Below are 27,703 nucleotides of genomic sequence, written 5' to 3'. Positions count from 1 at the left end.
CAGGTCGAGGTGGCGTCTGTGAAAAGTCACCGTGGTAACGCAGTGAGGAGGAATGGAGCGTCACACTGATGCTGCATTCACCTGCAGTCGGGCAGACGGCCGTCGCTAACAAACCAGATGTCATTTTAGTCACAGAAGTCGAGAGAAAGCCGGTAAAACATGGGTCAGGTAAACAATACCACATCGCCATGACAACATATTATCACGTGTATTGTTTTGCCTCGTGCTGACGGACCACTTGTTTACATAGAGGCTTGTTTATGCCGTTACGTGCAGCGGCTGTCGTCCGTCTGCAGTCTGCCCAATTTCACGTGAATGCAGCATGAAAAATACCATTGAGTTGCTTGTGATATACAACCGCAACGCTAGATGGGAGGAATTCCTACACAATGTACCTTTAAAACAAGAAAAATTGATTAAAAAGGTGATGCCATCATATAATTAATCAGCTCCAACAGGTAAAAGCTGATCTACAGTCTAATAATCCTGAGGTGAGTCTGTGTAGCAGCAGCAGCAGCAGCAGCAGCAGCAGCAGCAGCTGTATGAGCCTGCAGCAGCAGCTGCTCTTGTTGATTTCACAATAAGAGTCTGAACGTTCCCGTGTTAACTCGTCTCTCTCGCACTTCGCTGTTCATATAACTTTGGTTTGCTTTTTTTTCCTGGTTAATTGTTGGTTGTGTGAATGAGTAGCAGCCTCGTGTGTGTGTGTGTGTGTGTGTGTGTGTGAAATGCTTTAAAAACACAAGACGCTCGGGGGGGAAGAAAAATCTGTCATGACAGTGAGTCAACTGTGACTAATTACAGGCCCTGCAGCTCCACGCCTTCCTCCTCCTCCTCCTCTTCCTCCTCCTCCACTCTGGAGAAGAAGAGGAAGAAGAGCTGAGAGTTTCTGCTCTCAGGGAAACACAACAACGTCTGCTGAGGAATCTGCCTCCGAGTGAGTGTGAGGTGCAGCTCAGTGCAGCTCAGCTCTATCTGCACAGATCTAATGTAAATATTACTCATTGTGCGCTGGCGGCGGTCGCTCCGGTCCAAAGGTCGTTTCGTTGTTGTCGTTAACTACAGGGAGAACAAAAGGATCTGAGCTCTGACACACCGAGGCTCACGGAGGTTAATATGAGGCAGTAAAGATGCTAATGGCTCGTTCCTGCCAAGAAATTACAACCAAGAGAATTAAAAAAAAACAACCTCTTAAGCTCCAGACTGGTGACATTACTCTGGTTCTTCCACCACAGAGATATTTAGACGTTAACTGGTCTAAACCGTTAATTAACAAACAAATACAACTAAGCATCCGAATTCATTAAACATGTAAAGAAAAAAAAACAGGTTTTACAGATTTAATTAAGGTTTTTAGAGCCAACACAACTGTAACTCATTAAATACTTCTTCTAATAAAAGCTCCATACAGTATAAAGGTAGATGTTTGTATTAAAGTCTCTTCAAAATAAAGGTAGATGTTTGTGTTAAAGCCCCTTCAAAATAAAGGTAGATGTTTGTGTTAAAGCTCCATACAGTATAAAGGTAGATGTTTGTGTTAAAGCTCCATACAGTATAAAGGTAGATGTTTGTGTTAAAGCTCCATACAGTATAAAGGTAGATGTTTGTGTTAAAGCTCCATACAGTATAAAGGTAGATGTTTGTATTAAAGCTCCATACAGTATAAAGGTAGATGTCCATGTGTAGTGTGATTATAAAGCAGCTCTAGGTTCTATATTAATACTGTGAAAGTATCAAAGCCTCAGTCCACAGAGAAATGCACACAGCCTGTATTCAGAAACTGAGCCTTAAAAGCAGCCGTCAGGACTTCCTGTCACTTTGTGATGTCACAACTAAGCCCCGCCCCCTCACCACCTGGACGACACCATCCATCCAACAACAACTTTGCAGTATTTGGTTTCTCTGAGTGTTTTATTCTGAAATCTGCTCTATTTTTTTTATTGAACAGTCAGCCAATCAAAAGAGAGGCTCAGAGCCTCCTCCTCTCTTCTGATTGGCTGACAGCGGGAGAAGCCAGACACTTCAAATTAAAGACAGTAGAAGTAAAGAACAAAACGATGTGTTTCAGATGTTTACGATCGATCTCCTGAAGACAGATGAGGATCTACGACGGCTCTTGTTGGATCCTCGTTATTCACAACAGAACAACAATTAAAAACAGTCGTCATGACGATGTTTACAGCTCAGTCGCTCAGCGTGTGTTTTAACATCAACAGTTTCCCAACACTCGACTCTGATGTCGTCTTTCCAACTTTTTGTTTTTAATCTGCTGCCTGCAAACTGTCGGAGCGACTGATCCTCTGTTCACTCTGATAAATAATTATATTAGACTGAATGTTTGTGTGGAGACTCATCGTTTGGCTTTTACTTATCTGCACTATTGAAAATGAAAGTTTTATTCACTCTGTATCAGAAGTTACATTCACACTCACTTTAAATAACTTTATTAAAGGGATAGTTCAACATTTTGGCTTATTGGCCCATTACCATAATCCCTATAGTCATAGCAGTAGGTTTGTTACCTTTAATTGTCGGTGCAAGCTACTTTTAGAACGGCGGAGCAGAGCCGTGAGCTGCTCAGAGCTACGCTACGGAGGCTCATTTCTTGGTTTCCCTCATCAAACTCATCAAATACACAATCCAACAACTCCACAACGCTCTGGTGGACAAGTTGTGACCTGCACATTCACCACACTATGAGATAATAACAGAACGTTACCAGACAGAGTTGTTTTAGAGGGAAATTCATGCAAAACCGCTGATGCACGTTGCCTTCAGGGACAGTTTTTCATCAAGTAGCTACCTCTAAAACACCTCTGTCTGGTAACGTTGTGTTATTATCTCATAGCATGGTGAATGTGCAGGTCACAACTTGTCCACCAGAGCGTTTTGGAGTTGTTGGATTGTGTATTTGATGAGTTTGATGAGGGAAACCAAGAAATCCCATGAGCCTCCGTAGCGTAGCTCTGAGCAGCTCACGGCTCTGCTCCGCCATTCTAAAAATAGCTTGCACTGACAATTAAAGGTAACGAACCTACTGCTATGACTATAGGGATTATGGCAATTGGCCAATTTGCCAAAATGTTGAACTATCCCTTTAAGAACAACTGTCCTCCTGATTATTAATGGAGAAATCCAATCAGCCACATCGCTGGATAAAATCCTGCAGGTTCATGTGAGGAGCTTCCCTTCATAGTAGTAGTAGAAGTAGAATATATATTGCAATTACTTCTTACAGATAATAGTTATGGTATTTTTGCTTTTCACTTTCAATGAAGAAATAGAAATGCTTCATATTAATACTTTATTAGAATATGATTTATATCTCTGCAGCACCACAACACTTCACTTATGGTCTGTTGTGACACATTTTTATCTTGATCAATAAAACTGCAGCTCCTGTGATATTGATATTGATATTGATATTGATATTGATATTGATACTGCGGTCGGCCATATTGATCATATTCTGAGTAATTGCTCAGCCGAACATCACAATGAGAAGGAAAATAATTCAAAGGGAGAAACAGACACTATATATAATTCAAAGGGAGAAACAGACACTATATATATTATATATATATATATATATATATATATATATTGACTAAATATCACTATTTATTAATCGCACCTGTCTGGAAAATCCAACAACAAACGGCACAAAAGATTAAAATCAGATTCCTAGTTGTGGACGTCCTGTTGGTTTTAGACTGAAGGTGTTAGAGGCTCTTCTGCACGACACATTTCATACATCTACTGTAGGTCAAACGTAGGGGAGGAAGGGAGCATGTGAAATGTTATAAAAGAAGCTGTAGAGCCATTTTGCCGCTCGCATGTGTTAAAAGAAACAAGAAACCCCATACATTTTGCACCAAACCTGTTGCATGTGCAAAGTTTCATGATGTTATGGACACAATAAAGTCTTAAAGCTGAAGGTCTGGTGTCTCCTCCTCTGTGTCTCTAACCCTCCTCTCCTCCATGTGCATTTCTTTCCAACGAAGCCGGTGAGAAATCAATCCATGGAGCGGTGGAGAACGTTATTTATCATCTACCATGTTACCATGTGTATATCTGTGTAGTCTTATCTGTCATCAACAAGAGATTACTGGTTACGGGGCGCGAGTTTCTCTTTAAAACACGTCTCATTTCATGCAGCAATGAATGACCTGTTGCTGTCAACTAACTCACTATAAAGGGTTAAACAGAGCGTCAGCGTGTGTGGACGACGTCTCACTGTTTTACTGCCAAGTCTCTGCAGGAGGCAGCAGCACCACAACCTGACCGGAGTCTCTCCGTCTCCGTCCCACCGAGCCGTCTTCACTCTGTCTCACGCTTTGTAATTAGCAGCTGGAGACGCCTCCACACAAAACATCAACACACATAAAAAGCTTTTTTTCCTAAAGGATCTCGTCTCTGCAGCTTCATTCAGACACATTCAAGATGTCCAACACCGTCCCACCACTGTCCACCCCCCACCGTCCCGTCCCCGCCGCTCAGTTTAGGAAACAACAAACAATGCGGTTGCTATGGGCTCATGTGGGCGCCCTGAGACCGCATGTCAGCAGCGGTTCAGACAGTCCACTGCCAAGTTACAGACAGTTCATGTTTGTTAGGAGGAGGAGCAGCCGGCCTGTAAACGATCTCCTTCCTCGAGGTCAAACTGATAAAGACTCAGACCGAGCGTCTGCAGGAATATTTGCAACATTTCATCACAAACCCCAAACTCAGCCGGCGAAATTATCACGGCGGAGAAATTCCTTCAGATAAGTCAGATAAGAAGGTGCTGGAGGCAAAAAAAGAATAATATATCAGACTGGAGCACAGATTCTCCTCGTCAGAGTCATGGATATAAAAATCAAGTCGTTCACCTTCACAACTGATGGAGACCCGACGGTGAAATCCTTCCAACAGGAGCTCGTTTCATCGTTTTAACAAGATCAAGAAGCAGCAGCAGCAGCAGCAGCGAGCGCCAAACGTATGGAACCACGCGGTGCAGCCTGATCCTGATGCACGGCTCATCAGTGCCAATAAACTCACAACACGCTCCTCAAAACACACACACACACACACACACACTAACACACGGCACGGCCACACCGAGGTGTCAGGACAAAGTGAGAACAACACACCACCAGACGTTACAGATGAAGTGAGAACAGCAGAGAGGAAACATAAAGAGCTTCATGGTTGAAATCTATTTTAATAATCACCTCTAGTTGTAAATAATTAAAGCACAGGGTGTGAAAAAGTCACGGGTTCAAAACCACTAAAAGTGCAGATCAGAAATCCCTCCGGTGTAACTAACGCTGCCACACAAACACACCTAAAGAAAAAACAACAACAAAGAAGACGTAGAAAAGCTTCTCTGCTGTTTTCAAACTCCAAACATCATCAACTAAACGTTGACTGGGAGTCGCGTCAGTGCAACGCTGACGATTTAATTGACATGTTTCAGCAAAAACCCAGCAGTTGTTGGCCACTGTTATACCATCAAACATAATAAGACATCTATAATTACTTTGTGTATTTATTGTCATGTTTCTTCTCATTATTACATGTATCATTATTGTTTTGCATTATTCATAATGTATTTTTCCTTTTTTTCCCCTATATTCACTGTATATTCACTAACTTTTTTCTACTTATTTTTCGTTATCATCTTATCATTTAATTATTCCTTATTTTCTTGTCTTAAAGCAGAAGTAAGCGATCCGGTCGTTTTGGCTAATCCTGCGTTCCAGGCAGGCTTTTGAAACCGTAAATTACAGCTTCAAGTCACAACTTACGACTTTGTAGCGTTCCAGGCAACCCACTCGTGTTTTTCCGACCTGTTTTACCTGTGAAAGTCACTATAACGGCCACTCGTAACTTCCGACCCGTGAACTCGTACCAGATTGAACTGGTACAACTTCACAGGTCGGAAAAACACGAGTTACAGGTTGCCTTGAACGCACCATAACTTCTTGTCAGCCGATGGGAGTTAGCAGCCCCCGCCCTTGTCATGGATCTATTGGTCCTCGTCCCTACGTCACCACATTCAGGCGCATCCCTTGGCTGCACACACAGCCCTTCATGCCGTTCTCTCTCCTCATTGGATAAAACTTGTAGGATACGAGAAGATATAACTATTTAAGACTTATATTAACACAAAAATATCGCTTACTTCTGCTTTAACTTGTAACAAATTTGGTTTCTGAATCTGTTCTTCATGGGTGAGGTTTTCATATCAGCCCTTTTGGGTTTCACACCTCCCCTTCGCACATCCCCATCATAACGATTGTTCATACATACTATTTTAAATGATATGTTCATGCAAAATAAAAAAAATTGTTATTGTTATTGTTACGTCAAGTCTACCGCTGTGGTTCAGGTCACAGATTAAAGAGGCGGGGCTATGACATCATTATTCCACAGAAGATCAGATTTGGGTGTCTACATGAAAACGCTGAGGCGGCGTTTTGACATTCACCCGCTCTGGGACCCGTTTCCTACAAACTTTTTATTTATTTTAACCTGATGGTATACACATTCAATAATATGTTGAATATAAAAAATAAAAGACTAAAAGTAAACTACTAAACTACTAAAAGTAGTTTGTTTTCTTTAAAAATAACACATTTTAGAGCTGTGAAACCGTGAAACTGTGATTTCTTTTTTCAAAACATCATATCACACCATCATCTCTAGTTGTAAATAATCAATCAAAGTCCAATCGCTTCTTTTTAAATCGTTTCCTCCTGCACCACTGGACCAGTTTATGGGTCACACGTCACAACGTCTGACTCGTTTTCTTATTAATGTCGTGTTTGTAGAATTAAATTAACTGCAGTTCACATATATCACCACTCACACACACTCTGAATGGAATGAAGCTTAACGAAGCATTTAGTTCAGTTTCTCAATCAGTGAGACAGACCCATTATTTGTGATGATTTATGAATTATAAAGAGACAGAGAGAGAGAAGGTCGCTCCTCTTTCTCTCTTGCTCATGGTGAAACATAAACAACAAGACGATCCAACGTTGGTTAAGGTTTTACAACCCTGGAGGAAACTGTAATTGTAAATTCTCCACCTGACTTATAATACATTTTTACTGATTTATTGTCAGCTGAAACAACAGAGGAGGAAATCAGGGTTCCTACACATTTGAAATTTCCAAATTCCATACTTTTCCAGACCCTAATTTCCAGACTTCTCGGTAAAAGATTCATAAAATTTGTGATATAGATGTGCATAATATATTAAAAAAAAGCATGCAATTTATCCTTTGTTTTGATTATTCTGAATGGGTATGCCATTATGCAACCAAATGATTTCCAGGCGATACATACAATAGCACATACAAAATAATTAGCCCAAATAACTTAAGACCAAACCAAGATAAGTATTGAGATAAATATATTTCCATTTTCCACACTTTTCCAGACCTGGAAATGTATAAAATCGAATATCCTACTTTTCCATACTTTCCATACTTGCGTAGGAACCCTGGGAAATGTTCTGAATGAATTTTGATTCAGATTGAACATTTAAATTGTGAACATTTTGCTTTTTTGGTTTAATCTGGACAGAATTTAAATATTTTACAGATATTTCTTTTTTTTCCTTATTTAAAAAAAAACTGTTTTACAGTATTTGAGATATATGAAGTGAATTATTAGTTAGTTGCAGTTCTCTTTACTCTCGTTTAGTAAAAACAAACGATACCAACGCTGCATCGTCTGAATAAACCTCGATGTTGTGTTAAATGTTTGATAACCGTGAGGACAAACAACAACACTGTGTCATTGCGTCGCGTCGCGTCGTGTCTCAGACTCACCAGTCGTTCCATTTCCTGTTCCCGGAGCCGCTCCTCTCTCTGCCGCCGGTGATACTCCAGCAGCTCGTCCTCGTTGTCGCTGATCTCCGTGATGCTGTTCTTCCTCTCCCTCATCCCGGGGTGGGGTCTCCCCGCCGACATCTTCCTGTGGGTCCGGGGGCTCGCCGCGGGGGACGAGCCGGGCAGCGAGCCCAGGCTGTAGGCCGGAGACAGGGCGTTCCCGAAGCTGGCTTTCCGTACTCCTCCTCCTCCTCCTCCTCCCTCCATGAGGCCGGAGGTCGGAGAGGGGCTGCGAGCTCTGACCCCTCTGCTGCTGCACATCGCCTCCTCAGATGTGGATCCGGTTTTCCGTCGGAGCCTGGGACTCTCCAGAACGACCTTGTTGGCGAGACCTGAGGGGCTGTCAGGAGTCCTCAGGGTGGGGCTGCACGATTATGGAGAAAATAATAATCAGGATTATTTTTGATTGATATTGAAACCACGATTATTCATTGATTTCGAAAAAAAAGTATTTATTGAGCCACCAAAACTCAACTTTAAAAGGTATAATGTGTAGGAATTACCCCCATCTAGCGGTGCGGTTGCATATCTGAACGTATTCTTGATGTTGCATTCATGTGAAATGGGGCAGACGTCAGACAGACAACAGACGCTGCATGTAACAGGATAAACAAGCGTCTATGTAAACAAGTGGTCCGCCAGCACGAGGCAAAACAATACAGGCGTGACAATATGTTGTCATGGTGATGTGGTATTGTTTTACCGTCTTTCTCTCCTCGAGTAAAATGACATCCGGTTGGTGTGCCGACGGCCGTCTGCCTGACTGCACCTGAATGCAACACCAGTGCCTCCGTCCTTCCTCACACTACACAGTGGTGACAGTTTTAACAGGCCGAGCCGACAGCTCCGCTGAGTTTCCGTGGTTACCTACGGTCACGCTGCCACTCAACGTAAAAAATGGCGATGCAACATGGCCGCCTCGGTTCGGTGCGTCGCCCACTTATGTGTTTGTAACGACTTGTAACAACTCATTCTAAGGTACCAGAAAGCTTTCATTTGTATGCAGCTGTGATTCCACTTCAGTGAAATACGTATTTATGAAAGACATATTTGATTTTTGATAATAAAAAGCCAAATAAGTTACATACTGGGGCTTTAAATACAACTTTAACTGAGGTTTCACTTCAGGCTTCTTCTGGCTTTTGTGATGAACGAAAAATACCAATACCAATGTAAAAACAATAAATAATCCATATCCAGCGCCATTTCACTACTCAGATTTTTCTTCAATTACAGTGTTTTCATTGCAGCCTTACCTCAGGGTGGGGACGGTCCCCGGTAGGGCGCCGGGGAGAACCGGGACCCCCCCTCTCCGAGCCATGGAGGGGCTGAGCGGCGGCAGCTCCCTCATGGTGGCGCTGCTCGCTCCTCCTCCTCCTCCTCCGCCGCCGTTCAGCTCCAGGTTCCTGCGGGCCATGCGAGGGCTTTCTGGCGGCTGCAGAGAGCGCGGCTGCAGCGGTGATCCTTGGATGATGTGGACGATGGGGTCGAGGGGCGGCTGGAAGGCTCTGGCGGCGGCGGTCTGCTCTCTGAAGGGGCTGGCGGGCCGTTCCTGCAGCGCCGCGGTGGTCTTGGTCCTGGGGCCGGAGGGGAGGCGGGGGCTGCTCGGCACCACGCTTCTACCGCTGAGAGACTCGGTGGAGGACAGAAAGACGTCTTGGCCGAGGCCTCTGCGGCTCGGCTTGGGGCTCGGAGGCGTTTCCGTTAAGACCTTCCTCTGCAGCCGGGGGCTTTCCTGAACCTTCTGGCCGCCGCCACCGCCGCTGCTGAAGTTAGGCAGTATGGTCCGTGGCTGCGGTACGGGCGGCGGCGTGGAGGTGAAGTTGTAGCTGGAGGAGCGTACAGGCACTGGCGGCAGAGAGGAGCAGCTCTGGTCCTGGGGGCCGCCAGACGGGCTGGTGAAGCTCCCGCTGCTGGCGGCCGACGGCGAGGACAGCGGGGAGAAGGGAGGGGACGTGTTCTCGTAGCTGGAGCCCACGGACATGGCGCCCGGGCTGGTGGGAGGGGACAGCAGGTAGCGGCCGCCGCCGTTGACCATCGGCGACAGCGGCGAGTGGGCGACGGCGTGGCCTCCCGGAGGCTTCTTGGCGTCCAGCGACGACGGCTGCGGGTCGTCCATGGCTAAGGAGTCCATGATGTCCTGCAGGTCCTTCTCGATGGAGCTGACGATGGCGCTGTGCTCGGACTGGATCCTCGCTCCGGGAGCCGGGGGAGACGGAGCCGGACCGGCCCGGTGATTCCCATTGACCAAACTCTCCGTGTCTGAAAGAGGGAGAAGACGGGAAACAAAAGGTCAAGAAGATCGAGACATCAAAGGTTCTCCAACAAGGAACCCAACACCGTCATCCAGGGCTCCACTGCCCCTACATTTTCAGATGTGCAACCTGTAAATTTGATGTTTATTTTTTAACACTCAAAGAAGCTGGAATGTGTCATTACAGGTGGCAGGTCGATGTGTGTGAGGATCATAAATTGCAAGTTGATTTAGGGGCCGTGTCCACCAAACGCTCTCTCTATCTCTCCCAGAATGCTGCTGTAACTAACCAGGTTACAAAACGAGCCGTCTCACTTCCGAGCCGCTTGACGAGCGGCGCGCTGTTCCAAAAGTTAAACAGATTTCAACTCTAAGCGCCGCGACAAAAAAGGAAAGACAGAGTTTTTTTTCCGCCGAGGGCGCTGAGTGCTGTGAGCGCCGAACTACATAGGATCTGAATGGAAAGTAGAGGCCCAGAGCGTGGGCCGGTGGTCACGGCCCCTTAAAGGGGAACTATACAAGTCTGGTCGCTTTTCCGCTGTTTCGGTTACGCTCCTCTCCTCCATGTGCATTTGTTTACAACAAAGCCGGCGAAAAATCAATAAATGGAGCGGTGGATAACGTTACATAACATACACGATGTTACAACGTGTGTGTTTATTACGGGTTGCGGAGCGCGTTTGTGTCGCGGTGCAGCAGAGACGAGAGCTGGGACACCGGGGCGGCGACCAGTCACTACACTGATGTTACAAGGTTGGTTTTCAGCCGTGAGACGCCAGGTGAAGACAGAGAGTCTCCGTTCTCACTGGTAACAAGTCACAAGTCATGTAGTTAACGATCACAATTACTCCGGAGCTTTTTAATTAAGGTAAAATCCTGCTTAGTTCCTCTTTAAAAGCCCCATGCTGTGCACTTTTCTCTGGGTTTATTTACCTGCTGATATCCCTAACAAGATGTATCATTGGTTTTGAGTACCTGTGATCTGCTTAATATCGTTTATATTGCCCCTTTCTGTTGCCTCTTTCTGGAGCTCTAGCAGGCACAGGTCATTTGGCCAATCAGAAGAGAGAATGAGAACCTCTCCTCTGATTGGCTCACTGTTTTTGAGTGGTGTGTGGTCGGGCCAATCACAGGCAAGTAACTGAAACCTAAACTGCATTCATAAAAATTGAAAAAAAACAACTGGTCACGGTGGGCGGAGTTACCTTGTGTGTGACATCACAGAAAGGAGGAAGTGCTATCTGCTCGTCTTAAATAGAATGTTCCTACAAATGGGCGGTGTGTGTTTCTCCGTTTATGACCAGTTTGATGCATGGGGCAGTATATACGAGGCCCAGAGACCTCCCCAAGCATGAAAAAATAACCAAAATCACATTTTTCATGCCATGGGGCCTTTAAAGCAGCACTAAGTAACTTTTCAACCTTCATAAAATATTTTCATAACTTTTGTGATGATACATCGACTTACAACAAGTTGAATGACACCTCTGTCATGGCCTGAGGGGGTCTGTATCTCTTTCTCTGGCACTAAGCAGCTTTGAGGAGCATGGTAGGAACCCTGCTCTCACTTTACTTTCACTTTCACTTTTGCGAGTCACAACAAGGAGGGAACAGGCAAAACGGCACTTTAGCAATGGATTATGTTTGTGTTTTCACTTTGAAATGATCCACTGGAAACAGAAACTTAGTTTTGATGTCTTCTGTTAATTTTAATGCAGGATATCTACAGGGCTTCACGCTAGTGTTCATGGTAAATTGAGTCTTCCTTCAGGCAAAACACTACCGCTTTGGTCCACAGGCGCCGCCAAACTCAACCAAAACTGAAAGTTCTTTAGTACTGCTTTAAGGTGTGCGCCCTGAAATGTTCTGCTTGCACTCCAAAAATTTTAAGTGAAGGGGCCACTGTGCTCCTGGTAAAGGAAGGCAGTCTGGAGCCTTGTTATCTGGTAAGGTCAATCGTCAACCGTCAAGATAAAGCCTTTACCTCTTGGGCTGCATCAGTCAAACTGGCCTCGGTTTATTGCATTCGGCTTCTCGCCAACGCGTCCACACCTACACACTCGACGCCTTTCACCAGAATAAAGAGGTCGAGCACACTTCTCTTCACCGTAGTACCTTCAAGTACCTTCGAGTACCTTCTAGTACTTTCAATGGCTCTTTCTCTGAGAGCGTCAACTACTCTTCACCTCTTATCTATGACGAAGCCCGATGCAAATCAGCAGGACGGACGACCTCACCTTTACCTTCACCTGTCCATCAAAAAACAAGCGACACACAGTTTCAGAACCTCCGCTACACTGTCCTATACCCATTCAAGATCATCATCGCATCCTTGTTCGCCAGAAACCGGACGACCTTCACCTTTACCTTTAATACCCACCATCAAACAGGCGGTACACGGTGAAGTGAACCTCCACTGTCCTATCGATTGTCCTAGATCATCATCGTCAGACAGACACCGGAGGAGACGAAGGATAAGCGGTGAAGGAGATGAGACGAGTGGCGAGGAGATGAGCGGATAGGGATCAGGAGAAAATGTGCCTATACTAACATAACCCAATTTACTGTGTTGCCCCCGAAAGCAGCAGCAGCAACACAGGCAGCAGGACACAGGCCGGTTGTAATCTAATCTTAACCGTCTCTCTTTAATGTCAGCGCTAGTAGATTATAAACACACACACGACGACCACGTGGGAGAGATTCACCATGCAGCGTGGCCTGAAGGCAAAGGATCACAGATCAGCTTTTATTACTGCTAAATGAAATCTGTTTAAATGGACTTTTTTTTCTAATTGGAAACATGAGGATATGAACTGCAGCGTGGAGTCGTCATAAAGGTAAGAGAGGAGACCAGACAGAGCTGCTGTTAAAGGACAATTCCGGGCAAATTCAACTCGGGGCTGTATTTTCCTAACATTTTAGGTCTAAAAGAAGGAATCTGAAGATTTTCAGTTTAATTGCTCCTGTTTTGCCGTAGTTGTGTCTGTCCCCGCATCGCCACGGCAGCGATGAATGGGAGTGGATGGAAGTTCCGCTGTTTAGGCTGTTTACATCCCTCAAAGCCACAGACAGCGTCAGATGGCGACTCAAACATGCACCCAGAAGTTTATTTACTTCAAGCAAGTCAAGAGTTGATGTTCCTGTGTTTATGACACAAACGGGAGCTTCCGACTGCACATGAACACACCGAGCGTCAACTTGGGTCTCGCACAAGACTTTGAATTAGATCTACTGTAGTTTTACAAACATGTCGGCTTGCTTGAAGTAAATAAACTTCTGGGTGCATGTTTGAGTCGCCATCTGACGCTGTTTGTGGCTTTGAGGGATGGAAACAGCCTAAGCAGCGGAACTTCAATCCGCTCCCATTCATCGCTGCCGTGGCGATGCGGGGACAGACACAACTACCGCAAAACAGGAGACATTAAACTGAAAATCTTCAGATTCCTTCTTTTTACCTAAAATGCTAGGAAAATACAGCCCCGAGTTGAATTTGCCCGGAATTGTCCTTTAAATAACATTTCTTTGACTGACTGGCTGTCAGATAGAGAAGTCAGTGTCGTCTCTGTTGCGGGTTGATGATGACGTCAGAAATATACACAAGCTTCACAAATAATGCATTAGAGCTGAGCTGGTTCAGCAGCAGCAGCAGCAGCAGCTTCCTGTCTGTAACGACTCTACCGGACCACAGCACATCTCAAGACATTTAAATATTTTCACTGGGGATTCAAACAGCAGCAGCAGCAGCAGCATGGATGGGTGGATGGATGGATGGATGGATGCATGGATGGATGGATGTCAATGTCAGACAGAACACAAACGTGCAACAACACACAGATGCAGGAGGAGGAGGGGGTTGAGATGACAAAAATAAATGCATCCCTTTGCTGAGGGAAAGCCCGTGCAATGATGATGTCATTGGATAAGAGTCAACCGGGCAAAACTTCATTTAAAAATCTGACGATTAAAAAAAACAAACAGCGACTCTCATGACACAACGCGTGACGTCAGATATCTGATTACACGCGATGACCTCAACAAATCGGCATTAATTACATCATCATCATCAATAACAAACATACACGGGGATCATCATCACTACACCTCCTGCCTCACACCAGGAAACATATGGATCAGATTGAGAATTGGTATTATTGATTGACTAATAATAATCATCATCATCAAGCAGCAGGTTCTTTTTTTCTTTTCTTTTTTTTTACTCACATGAAGGAAAAACAACAGCGACTCGGTCAATGTCAGTCAGTCAGAGCGGCGCTGCTTCACCGGCTGTGACACCGACACTGAGGAGGAGGAGGAGGAGGCCCACATCCCCCCGGACACCGGCACCGGTACCGGCTGCTGCTGCCGCGCCCGGTGAAGCGCGTACACACACACACACGCACGCATAGGCTACACACACACACACACACCGAGGGAGAAGCTGGAGATTCACCAGCAGCACCGAGGTGAAACAGTATTTCAGCAGCTACTAGAGGCACCGCTGCTGCTGCTGCTGCTGCTGCCTACGAATCCGACGGCTGCAAAGTGACCGCGAACGCACCACGGCGGCGTTTCCGGTCAGAGCCCCTTCAGAATAAAGCTCCAATAGAGGTTTAAAAATGATCTTTGAAGACATTTACCACCCTAAAATGCGTTGTAGTCTTTTAACAGAGCGCAAATGCAGTTATTAAATGTACGTTTTTGTTATTTTATCTCAGAATAAGTGACTGTTTATTCAATATAAATAATAGGCCTAATAACCATTTTTCGGAAAGGGTAACAACAAACAGGCTTCACCCTTTATTTAAAAAGGACACAGACGTGTGGTCAGTGAATGGATGTTGATGTGTGAGTGATGCACATTGTTTATTTGATCTATTGTAGGATATGTATTCTTTTTCCTCTGAATGTGCACATTAATTTCGTTGTACATGCATGTATAATGGCAATAAAGTATCTTAATATATCAAATATTGAGTTCAAACATGATTCACTCGCATCACAAGAGAAGAAACTCTCCTAATCCATATAAAGATAAAATGCTGCGTCTTATTTTGAAGGTATAATTGCCTCTCTTCCGGCGTCATCGCTGACTTGACGTAGCTGTTCTTGTCCAGACTGCTGTGTGTCAATGTGTAATACAGTTTTACAGCCTCTTTTTAAAGAGTTAATGACCCGTCACTGTCACTGTTTCTCTAATGAATATTTTAGATTCTACTGAAACAAAAACAAAAAACACAGACTTTTACTGCTCTGACACTTTACTGAAACTGCCGTTAAAGTGGATCCAGACTGTTGACACCCAGTGACAATACAACAACACCACAGCACAGAGCCTGGTAGCTACAGTCAGTGTTATAAATAGGTCTGGTCACCAAGGCAACAGTACTAACTTCCTGGGAGTTTCTTTCTCTACTGAAAGTTTCCTTTAAAAAAAAAAAAACAACAACTGATTTTTCTTTTCTACATTTTGTTTCAAGCTTTTGGCTGTTTATGAAAAATCCACCATGAAATACTTTAAAAGGACGGAATAGCCTATTAATACAAGTTAAACTCCTGCTGAAATTAAATTATTCATGTGTAAACTGAATGTTACTGCAGCAGTATTTTGTCAGACATGCAGTTGTAACATAAAATACTTCAGTACAACTACTTCTAATGGATATTTATGAACAGTAGGCTACCCAAGTAAATTACGTCGTGTAGTAGTATTATTACTCTACCACTGCTTAAAGCTGACTCTGTATTTTCAAAATAAGATACAGCCTTGACACAAATCAACTTAAAGGGACAACAAGGAGTTTGCTTTTGGTTCTTAAAGAGTCTCATATTAATGTGGATGAATCTACGTTACCACTTGTAAATGGGTCCATTTTAGATAAATATATTGTTTTGTCTTTATAGTTATTTTGTTATTATTATTAGTGGTCGACTCGCCCAGCATTTCCTAGTTTAGGTTTCCTGGACGCTGCCCGACGGGTCATGGGAATAACGCAGCTGAATCGCCGTTTACGGTCGGAACTACAACGGTATCTGATCGTCTTCCAACCTCCGACTTTCATTCTTGATGAATGAAAACATTCTTGGCAAATGTTTTAGCTTTTGTCCGTCTTGCGCCGGTCCAAGAATTTCACCGTGCGCACGGAGGCTCATGGGAAATGTAGTGTGAAAGCACTTTGCTTTCCAAAACTCCTCATTGTCCCTTTAAATATCTCAAAACGACTAATAATCAAACAGATTATAATCAAATCAAATAAACAAAAACACACTTGTGTGTTCTGCTCTTTGGCTGAAACTTATAAAATAAAATAAAATAAAATAAAGCTGAACAGCAGAATAAAAGTGGAGGTTTATAAATAGTCGGCAGCTCAGGGTTCATGAAGCCGTCGGAAACGTCCAATCAGTGGAGAGGAGGGAGGAGGAGGAGGGAGGAGGAGGAGGAGGAGGAGGAGGAGGAGGAGGAGGACAGATGTTGGTGAGGAGGAGGACAGATGTGACCTGACAGGTGAGGCAGCAGAGCAGCGTTGACAGTAAAACACGGTCCGCTGGTCAGAAGTGGTCAGTGACTGGAGTCCAGATGTTGGTCAGGAACTTTAACTGGACACATAACAACATCTGGACAACATGTGTCCAGATGGGGATTATCTAACCCACTCACTTCCTCTCGCACTCACACTCACTCTTTATTTCCCAACTTGAAAAAAAAGAAAAGAAAAAAGAAATCATAATGTCGTTGTTGGAGGTCGAGCCGAGCGTCGAGTTATCAGAGGGTTGAAGGTTCGATTCCCGGCTGTAAAACACTGACATGGACGTTTCTATGTGATGGACACTGACGCTGGACAAAACTCATATTATATTTGATTTAAAAAACTAAAAAGTTACATAATGAGGCAGCTCAGTGACTGAAACAATGAATATAAAATCTTATTTTTTGGTTTTTAAACCTGAAAATTAATCAGAATCTGAATGTTTTTTATGTAAATGCAAAAAAATGTAATGTTAAGACGATGATAACTTAAAGATGCAGCACCTCCGTCTTCATCAAAACACAGGTTATGTCACATAATAACAGTAAACACACAACTGTGTTAAAAATATCATTGATAAAAACCACAATGAAACTAAAAGCTTTTTTCTATTGTGGCTTACACATCAGTGTGTGTGTGTGATTAATTCATATTCTCTTCTATATTCATTAGTTTATTCATTCATTCATTAACCTAAAATGTACAGTACAGTAGCCTTATTCTGTATTTAAAGAACATCTGGACCTTAAACAAACCAGGGGTCAATATTCACAGTTACTACCCAACTTTAACAGACATCACTATTATATTAGTCTACTGTACTTGCCAACAATGAGTACCCGGAAATGTTGAGTACCCCAAAGTTTTATGTTAGAAATAGATAGTATGGGTCCCCAGTATTCAGAAACTGCCGGATGCTAACTTATATATATTGGGCAATTAGCATAATTGCGATAATTTCCTATATGGGCAATATTTCAACAAAATTGACTTGGCTGATCTGGGTAATATTGGAGTGGTTTTAGGGGTTATTGATGATGCTGAATCCATTTCTGACATTTTCAAAATCCAAAATGGCCGTCTAAACCGGTGACCAGATTTTGAAATCCATCAAAATCGGCCCACTGGCGGTTAAAATCTGGTCACTTCCGGTTTAGACAGCCATTTTGAATTTTGAAAATGTCAGAAATGGAATCAGCATCATCAATAACCCCTAAAACCACTCCAATATTGCCCAGATCAGCCAAGTCAATTTTGTTGAAATATTGCCCATATAGGAAATTATGCTAATTTATGCTAATTATGTCAGTTATGCTAATTGCCCAATATATATAAGTTAGCATCCGGCAGTTTCTGAATACTGGGGACCCATACTATCTATTTCTAACATAAAACTTTGGGGTACTCAACATTTCCGGGTTCACAATGGGGCCCTATGGGCTGGCAAGTAGACTATATACAGTCTTATATAGAGTCGTATCATATTGAAATACACATTTTCATTTAATTGTTATTGAAAATTAACCAAGATTCAAAAAGAAACTCAAAAAAGCTGTAACACACAGGCATCAACAAACTTTTTCTTTTCATAATTTCTCTGTGTTTGAGCCGTCAAGTCTGGCAAAAGCAATGTTGTAACCTGTACTAATTTTCTAGAAAAAAGTGGTAAAATTTCAAAAAAGAAAAAAAGTTTTTAAAAAATTCTAGAAAAAAGTGGGAAAATTTCTATATATAAAAAAAAAAGAAAATCAGATTTATTTTTTTAAGATAAAAAATTCTTTAAAAAAAAGTGGTAAAAAAAAAAAAAAGAGAAAAAAAAGTTACTTTTTTTTCTAGAAAAAAGTGGTAAAATTTCTAAAAAAAAAAAGAAAAGAAAAAAGTTTTTAAAAAATCTAGAAAGAAAGTGGTAAAATTTCTAAAAAATAAATAAATAAAAATCAGATTTTATTTAATAACTTAAATAATAAAAATAATAATAAAATCGAAAATAAAATGTATTAATAAATTACTCAAGTGAATGCAATACGCTTTTACCGTATAAAATGAATTAAAAATCAACATAAAAATAAACGATAAGGAGTGGACAGCTGCCTGGTTCATGTTAATGTTCGTGAACTGACCCCGGTTCGGTTCATCAGTTATAAACTGTTTTAATGTGAAATATCAGACAGGAAATCTGTGATTAAAAAATGTCTAAATCTTATATAAAGATGTGGGTCATGTTGGTTTAACTGGGTTTGTCCACAGATAACACACACACACACACACACACACACTCTCTGATGTGACAGATAGGACGTGTCTTATCGTGGGAGTGGTCTGAGCCGTCTTCATCTGAATGACACTCAGGAATGTGTAATTGGTGGAAAGAGAAAAAAACAACAACGGAAGTCTTTCATGACGGGATCAGGAAGTCCGCACAGCGTCCGCGTGCTAAACTTAACCGCCACCGCCAGATCGCTGCCAGCCGACCGGAGCAGATACACTTACAGCCATGACACACACACACACACACACACACACACACACACACACACACACACACACACACACACACACACACACACACACACACACACACACACACACACACATAAATGCAGGCAGCTAAAAACTTTGCCCGGAGACGTCGTAGAGGAATGAGATGCTCATAAAACATGCATGGTGTGAACTCCAGCAGCCGGTCCCAGCTGGGGCAGGCTGCAGGCTGCAACACCAGGAGCTGCATTTTAAACAACAACCACAACAACGCTTCTGTTTTATCCATCTGCTTCTCTACCTTTAAAGGGATAGTTCAACAATTTGGCAACAAATTGGCCCATTGCCATAATCCCTATAGTCATAGCTGTAGGTTCGTTACCTTTAATTGTCGGTGCAAGCTATTTTTAGAACGGCGGAGCAGAGCCGCGAGCTGCTCAGAGCTACAGTACGGAGGCTTATGGGATTTCTTGGTTTCCCTCATCAAACTCATCAAATACACAATCCAACAACTCCTGCTTGATGAAAAACTGTCCCTGAAGGCAACGCACATCAGTGGTTTTGCATGAATTTACCTCTAAAACAACTCTGTCTGGTAACGTTGTGTTATTATCTCATAGCGTGGTGAATGTGCAGGTCACAACTTGTCCACCAGAGCGTTGTGGAGTTGTTGGATTGTGTATTTAAGGAGTTTGATGAGGTAAACCAAGAAATCCCATGAGCCTCCGTAGCGTAGCTCTGAGCAACTCGCGTCTCTGCTCCGCCGTTCTAAAAATAGCTTGCACCGACAATTAAAGGTAATGAACCTACTGCTATGACTATAGGGATTATGGCAATGGGCCAATTTGCCAAAATGTTGAACTATCCCTTTAATTCTGATGCGTCCACATCTGAGGAAGACCAAACAACAACCAGGAGATTTCTCTGTTTTCCATTTTCAGAAAAAGGAAAACGACTAACACCCCACTCTGCCTCACCTTCCTCCTCCTCCTGCACAGGCTGTTAAAGAGGGGAAAAACACTGTGGGGGGTTTTACTGCTGTGCAAACATCCACCTGTAAAATAAACGTCCCTGCTGCTGCTGCTGCTGCTGCTGCAACAATCTGGGCCATTCATCACACGAGGGGCCGAGCTGAAACTGAAACTCTCTCGTAGCCCCGTGACAAAGGGACAGTGTGTGTGTTTTCTGTCCACAGAGGTTCAGTGTGTTGGAGGGAAAACACACTGAACTGAGCAGGGTGTAACACGAGGAGGTAGGTACAGTACCTGAACACATCCTGTAGTCCCCGCTGGTGGAGACACTTCCTGCCTGGGGCATCATGCTCTTCATCCTGAAGGCCTCCTCAGGGTGGTTGAAGCGGAAGAAGCTCGACTGACCGAAACACAGCATACACCCTGGAAAACAGCACATATTATTATTCATTATTATTATTATAATAAAGAGACAGTTTACACTTGATACCACTCTCATGTCTGGATATAAAATATAAAGATAGAGCCAGAAGGTGATTTGCTTCAGTTACCATAAAGATGAAGATAAGATAAGATAAGATAAGATAAGATAGATATTCCTTTATCACACAATGGGAAAATGTCCAGTATTGCACCACCAGACATAAAGGAAAGGAATGAAGAGAACAATAATAAATACAGAGCAATAAAAAAAAAGCAATATATGCAAACAATAAGGGATGCACCGATCTGGCTTTTTCAGTCTCAATCCCAATACCGATAATAAACTGTATAAACTTCACCATGTGGAAGACAGTGAAGGCATTGGGCTTTACTTGACCATTACTGTCCTGCATAGATGTGAATAGATCAATGTCATGAATCAGCCCCATTATCTGATACTCAATCTGGCTATTTAGTCAAGATCTGGCCCGATATTTTATCTTATTTTCGGATCAGTGCATTCCTAGTGTTTGTTGTGACATCACAAAGTTACAGGAAGATAAAGCACCATTTTAGTTTCCATTTTATTTAATGTGTTCATGTCAAAAACACATGTTTTTTAAGCTCTTCGGCACAAAACAATGTAATAACAGACAAGTCGGTGCAGCCTCCTGTTTGATTTTTTTTATATCAGGTGTAATTTGATCGTTCTGAAGCGTTGTGATGTCACATTGTCCTAAAGAGACGATGCACACTTTGTTTTCTTTGTTCTGAAGTTGCTGTTCGCTGCTGAACCTGCTGAGTCACTTTGCTTCGTCTTAGTGTTTAAAAAATAAAGATTACAGTTGCATAATTAAACACCATGAATGTCAGAAGAATTCAGCATCTTTAACGTTGGACCTTTAACTCTCTCCACGCTGTTCGTGTTCAGACTGAATAAACCAGACACGTGTTAATCAGTAACAGTCTGTATGTGAAGTTCAGCTGAGAATATATTATTTAGATATTTAAAGGGATACGCCAACATTATTTTTTTCGTGTCTTGCCTCACTCCCGAGTCCATGACCAGCAGATAGACACCATCCTTTCGACTGTGCGTGCAGTAACAAGGGAGATAGAGCCGTATCGCCCGTAATTAGCTTAGCTGAAATGCTGGAAGTGTATAGGTAGTGTTAGCCTGCCTCCACCTAAAGTCATCAGAGAAACTATTCAGCAACTCTAAATGGAAACCGGTGGGCCGATCTTCGTCTCAGAGCTGACAAAACTCTCCGGTAAGGCATCTTGAGCGGTCAAATGCGGGTAACGGGACGAGATCGGTCAAAACGGAGGGTTCAAGCAAAGACTGTTTATTTTGGTTCAAGCTAGCTACATCGAGGGTAGGTTAGCTTCCTATTTCAAAGTAAAAGCACTAATTCTATCGTCATGGTTTTCTGTATGTAAAGGGCAACGGGTGTTTTATTTTGTGAAAGTAACCGGAAGTGCGTTGGTCACAACGGCTAGCTTGAGTAGCGCCGAATTCGTCTGAACAAAATTGTAAACAGCTGGTATTTAGACAAATTAACGACACACTGCTGATCTAAACGGCTACTTTCTCACCTAAAATGTTTGAAATGTTGATAAAGTGATATATTTACAGAGTTTAGAGCTAAAATGAACTCAGCTTCTGACTGCTGATTTCGGCTCGGGTAGGAGGCAGGCTAACACTACCCATACACTTCCATTGTTTGAGCTAAGCTAATTACGGGCGATACGGCTCTATCTCCCTTGTTACTGCACACACAGTTGAAAGGATGGTGTCTATCTGTTGGTCATGGACTCGGGAGTGAGGCAAGACACGAAAAAAAAATGTTGGCGTATCCCTTTAAGGTAAAAACCAACAGACTGTTCCTGTGACCGGAGGAACAACGACCCGACAGCTGTGAGCAGGTCGGACAGACACACAGAGACGATGATGTAACAGCTGTTGGGGTAAGTGAGGTGAAAACGCTCCGACAGCATCAGAGGGGAAACCGCCCGGTGGGAAAACGCTCCGACAAACGGCAGCGAACCGACGGGACAAAGAGTTTGTGGTGGTGACGCAGGTCAGATCACAACCTGTGTGTTCACCATCATCAACCAGCACACGTGAAAACACACAAAGCATGAGGGCGCAGAGTCGCCACGGAGAAGTGATGACGGTGCAAAAAGACACTGTGGAGTAAACACGTCTGCATCAAAGAGAGAAATTCACCATTTACACCAAAACATGTTTACAGTATATTTACATCTTACATTTCAAAACCTCTGGGTTTTTTTCATCTTTTCTGTAAAACAGGAAGCTGCATCAGGAGAGTGAGTTACATTTTTAATTAGTAAAATACCCTCAACTCTAAATAAATCTGTCTTCTCTCCCTGATCGGTTTATACAATCTAACTGTCTGATGTAGACACACACACAGACACAGACACACACCTCCTCCCCCTGAACGTCCTGTTTCTACAGGAAATATATCCAATTAAAAAGATAAGATGCTCCAAAAACGCTGCTTTGATCGAGTCACTGTCGACAAACTGAATCTCTAACGTTTAAAAAATATCAAATGCTAAAATTTCAAAGGACGTTGAGTCTGATGTCAGATGTTCAACCCTGCAAGTCGAAAAAAAAAGAGGTTTTCTTCACATCTTTGAATCTTTAAAAAGGAGCTGTTTGTAAGTTCTGTAACATCAGCATTAAGAGCTTTTTAGTCTGGATGAAAACACTCTGAGTTCAGCATCTTCCTCTGTTTCTGTAACTTAACTTCTTGTCCTGAACGCAGCCTGCTGCTGACCGGGGGAGCAACGGATCAAAAGCTGACAGATCGGATAGTTTTCAGTCACAGATTGGATCATTTTCGGATCAGCTAGTTGGTACAGTAGTATGTTGGTAGAACTGATCTGTGGACCAATAATACTTGCGTGCCGATCCGTGGAGAGCGACCTAAACGGAAAAGGCTGCTAGTGGAGGAGCTTACAGGATTGGATTTACAGCCTGGTAAAAGCTCTGACTAACCTGCTGCATGCCAACAGCCCAGCAACACACAGCAGAACAGACATACGGCAATTAGCAACTAGCTGGTGAACAACGTGGATCATTTAGCAGCTAAAGAGCCAGATATATTTCCCTCAGGTGTCGTAGGTGTGAACAGTGAACAGAGAGTTCACCAGGTTTCCACCTCCACACAGACAGAAGCTCTGTTTACTCCATATCTGCTGGATGTTTGCTACTAAAATGTGCCGCATCAGTTATAGGGATAGTTCAACTTTTGGCAAATTGGCCCATTGGCCTATAGTCATAGCAGTAGGTTTGTTACCTTTATTTGTCAGTGCAAGCTATTCTTTAGAACGGCCAAGCAGAGCGGTGAGCTGCTCAGAGCTACGCTACGGAGGCTGAGACTGCTTGCTGAAAAACTGTCCCTGAAGGCAACGCGCATCAGTGGTTTTGCATGAATTTACCTCTAAAACAACTCTGTCTGGTAACGTTCTGTTATTATCTCATAGCGTGGTGAATGTGCAGGTCACAACTTGTCCACCAGAGCGTTTTGGAGTTGTTGGATTGTGTATTTGATGAGTTTGATGAGGGAAACCAAGAAATCCCATGAGCCTCCGTAGCGTAGCTCTGAGCAGCTCACGGCTCTGCTCCGCCGTTCTAAAAATAGCTTGCACCGACAATTAAAGGTAACAAACCTACTGCTATGACTATAGGGATTATGGCAAAATTTGCCAAAATGTTGAACTTTCCCTTTAAATAATGTAATTACATGTCAGTGTTGTGTTTATAAATTGTTCCTACTGCTCCAAAAAGGCAGAAAAAACATAATTTATAGGTTTGAACTTCACACCTAACCCCGACACGTGGACTCTTTGTTGTTTTTTGTTCATCTCTCTCTGTTGAGAATAAAGGATGAAACTGTTCATGTGTTTTCTTTGTGCTCCAACATGTCTTCAGTGTGAAGCTGCAGGCTCAATATTACATCAGTTATTAGTCACGGCCCGACAGAGCTGATCCTCGCACCGATCAGGGCCTGTATCCACTTACATGACTTAACTCAGACCCAACAAACACACACACACTGCTCTGTCTCTATGGCGATATCAACCGCATCGGCTTTCCACACTGGTTTCAAATGTCAAAACACGGGAACTAATGCAGCGTCTCCATGTGCAACAACACAGCACGGCAGATAAGCAATCACATGTTTATTGCTTTTTCTCAATATAGCGCCATTGTCCTCGCTGAGAGAGACGACGGAGGAGGAGATCTGATCTTCCAGGCCCCGGCGGAGATAAGGTTCCTCCTCCCTCCGCCATCGCCATCGCCCTGTCGTCACGGCACGGAAACTTCTCCATCACACCGGAGGCTGAGCTGAGGCAGATGGCCTTTTATTGTGGATGGACACACACACACACACACACACACACACACACACACACACACACACACACTGACAGCCTGGGAAGAAACCACCTAATTAATGACATCACAGGCCGTGGGCAAAGACGCAACGGAGGCACGACAGTGGAAAAGAGGTGTCGTGTTTGGACAAGTGTCACACACCCACTAAGAGTTAACCCATCCTCTACATCTCCAGAGGAAACGTACCGCACCAAAAAAAATAAAATAAATAAAAACACGAAGGCCCTGGTCACAATCAGGCTGCTCCATATGTAGAAAACACCACTTTTTAGAAACTATCAATTAATACTAACGATTGTTTTCATTATCGATTAATCTGTTGATTATATAAATGATTAATCGATTAGTTTTTTTGGTCAATTAAATGTTAAAACATTTTGAAACAGTGTTCCCCAAACCACAAGACAATGTCCTAAATGTCTTGTTTTGTCAACAAACCAAAGAGAGATTCAGATTATTGTCATAAAGGAACAAAGAAACCAGAAATATTCACATTTAAGAAGTTGAAATCATAGAATTTGGATTTTTTTTTAATTAAAAAACTACTCAAACTGATTATTAGATTATCAAAATAGTTGATGATTAATTGGTGCAGCTCTACTATCAGTCACTCAAAACAGAGGCAGACAGGTGTGTAGAGGACCAGTACAGCTAACAGAGCGTCTTAACTTGCATATAGTATTTAATAAGAGGCTTTCATAAGATAAGACCTTCATCAGGTTATGTACTTTTTAGCTACTTTTAGAAACTATAAAACAACAACAAACGTGTGCCTTTAAGTTTTATATGATTTTTTAATGATTTTTGTCCAATAAGTTTCTGTAGCAACGCAATAATTTGAATGGACATTGTTGTTGGTCATTTCTACATCAAAATTAACTGTGCAGCTCTAATCTATATTGTAAATATCATTATTTTTTGCATTTGCATTTGGGCCTCCTGACTTTTGTCTGTGTTTCTTCTCTTGCCAATGCACTTTGCTGAGAAAAATCCACACTTTGGAACTATTATTATATTATATTATATTAATATATTATATTTATAAAACTGAACCCCTTTTTGCTTTAAGTGTTAAAGCAGAAGTAAGCGATCCGGTCGTTTTGGCTAACTTCTTGTCAGCCGATGGAGTTAGCAGCCCCCGCCCTCGTCCCTACGTCACCACATTCACGCGCATCCCTTGGCTGCACACACAGAGAGGACCGCCCCTTTATGCCGTTCTCTCTCCTCATTGGATAAAGGTTGTAGGATACAAGTAGAGCACTGGAAAAGAGAGTAACGACACGCATTGGTCCAATGGAAGCGCCTCCTGATGGGGGAATATGGGTATTGCAAAAGCGCCCAAGAACTGACAACTCCGCATTGTTGGTGAATGAGCAAGTGTGGTATTTTCAATAATTTAAGGAGATTTATAGATCAACCACGTTAATAGCATCATTGAGGATCCTTTACAGATAAACATTAACACATAGGCGAGTAAAAAAAAAAATATATATATATATATAGTTGTCTACATTAATGTTTCAATCTACATTTTGTAATAAACAAATTATAAGTTTAATTTGATATGACCAAGACACCTAAAAACAAAAACACGGCCGTTTTCATCAATTTACAAGCAAGTGGGCAACACGCATACATTGGAGTGAATGGGTTTTCTGGGCGCTTTTGCAATACCCATATCCTGCCACTCGGGGCGCAAAACCCTTACCACGGGAGTCAATGGTGGTGTCATTACTCTCTTTTCCAGTGATCTAGATACAAGGAAAGTTTTCTCCTCGGCTTACAGCAGAGCAGAGTGACTGACAGACCCGTGTTTCAGACCAAACACTCTATGTAAGTGATTGCTGTCAGAAGATATAACTACTTAAGACTTATATTAACACAAACATTCCGCTTACTTCTGCTTTAAGGATGGTGCAGTGAGTTCAGGAGGAGTCTCCAACAGATTTCATAAGTCATAACAAGCTCATGCAGGTTATTAATGCTGAAGTAGAAAAAAAATCCCCTGATCACACACACACACACAGTCATTAGTTGTAGCTTGTTTTTCTTTCACCTTGGTGCATCCAGGTGAGCAGTGATCCCTCACACACACACACACATCTACACCTGGAGACCTCTAACTACACACGTTTATTACTTAAACTAATAAAGCTGCTGAAAGAAAGTTGCTCAACTTCTTTTAGCAGCAGCAGATTTATTCAGAGGAATCAAACCAGCAACCTTCTGGTCAAAAATCACACCTGTGAGCCACGTGACTTTGCTCATGTTTCATCTCATGTGAGGAACAAGGGTTTTAATGTTGAATAATCAGCTCAACGTTGACTCATCAGTGAACTCAGACTGTAGAGAGGACTGTGCAAAAACTCAAAATCTTACCAAGAATATTTGTCTTATTTTTAGTCAAAATGTCATTTCTAGTCAAAACTAATCTCATTATACTTAAAATAAGACTCATCGCATAAAAAGTAGCTTGTTTTTAGACACTTTTTACTTCTTTCAAGCAGATTTTCACTTGAAATAACTAGAAGAATCTGACAGCGGAGCAAGTTTTTCTTTCTTATTAGCAGCACAAAAAACCTGCTTTCACATTTTTCTACTTATTTCATATGAAAATGTGTTTGAAACAAGTGAAAATGATCTAAAAACAAGTTCATTTTTAATGTGATGAGTCTTATTTTAAGTTGAAAGAGATTAGTTTTGACCAGAAATGAGACATTTTGACAAGAAATAAGACA

General features: G+C 42.6%; 1 protein-coding gene across 5 annotated transcripts in view; it reads right to left on the bottom strand.

Annotated features, from left to right (window-relative positions):
- The window catches only part of LOC310995818 (pleckstrin homology-like domain family B member 1), a 143,628-nt gene that overhangs the window by 61,958 nt on the left and 53,967 nt on the right, over positions 1-27,703 (bottom strand). For all 5 annotated transcript variants that reach the window (XM_083984959.1, XM_083984961.1, XM_083984960.1 and 2 more), the window contains 3 exons: positions 20,405-20,533; positions 9,140-10,145; positions 7,824-8,247 (listed from right to left, as the gene is read on the bottom strand). In XM_083984959.1, coding sequence (XP_083841085.1) covers positions 7,824-8,247; positions 9,140-10,145; positions 20,405-20,533 — 1,559 coding nt within the window. The remainder of the gene's footprint in view (positions 1-7,823; positions 8,248-9,139; positions 10,146-20,404; positions 20,534-27,703) is intronic.

The sequence above is a fragment of the Trachurus trachurus genome (genome assembly GCF_905171665.1).
Source record: "Trachurus trachurus genome assembly, chromosome: 13".
In the NCBI taxonomy this organism is placed as follows: domain Eukaryota; kingdom Metazoa; phylum Chordata; class Actinopteri; order Carangiformes; family Carangidae; genus Trachurus; species Trachurus trachurus.
This window is presented reverse-complemented; position numbering and strand designations above follow the sequence as displayed.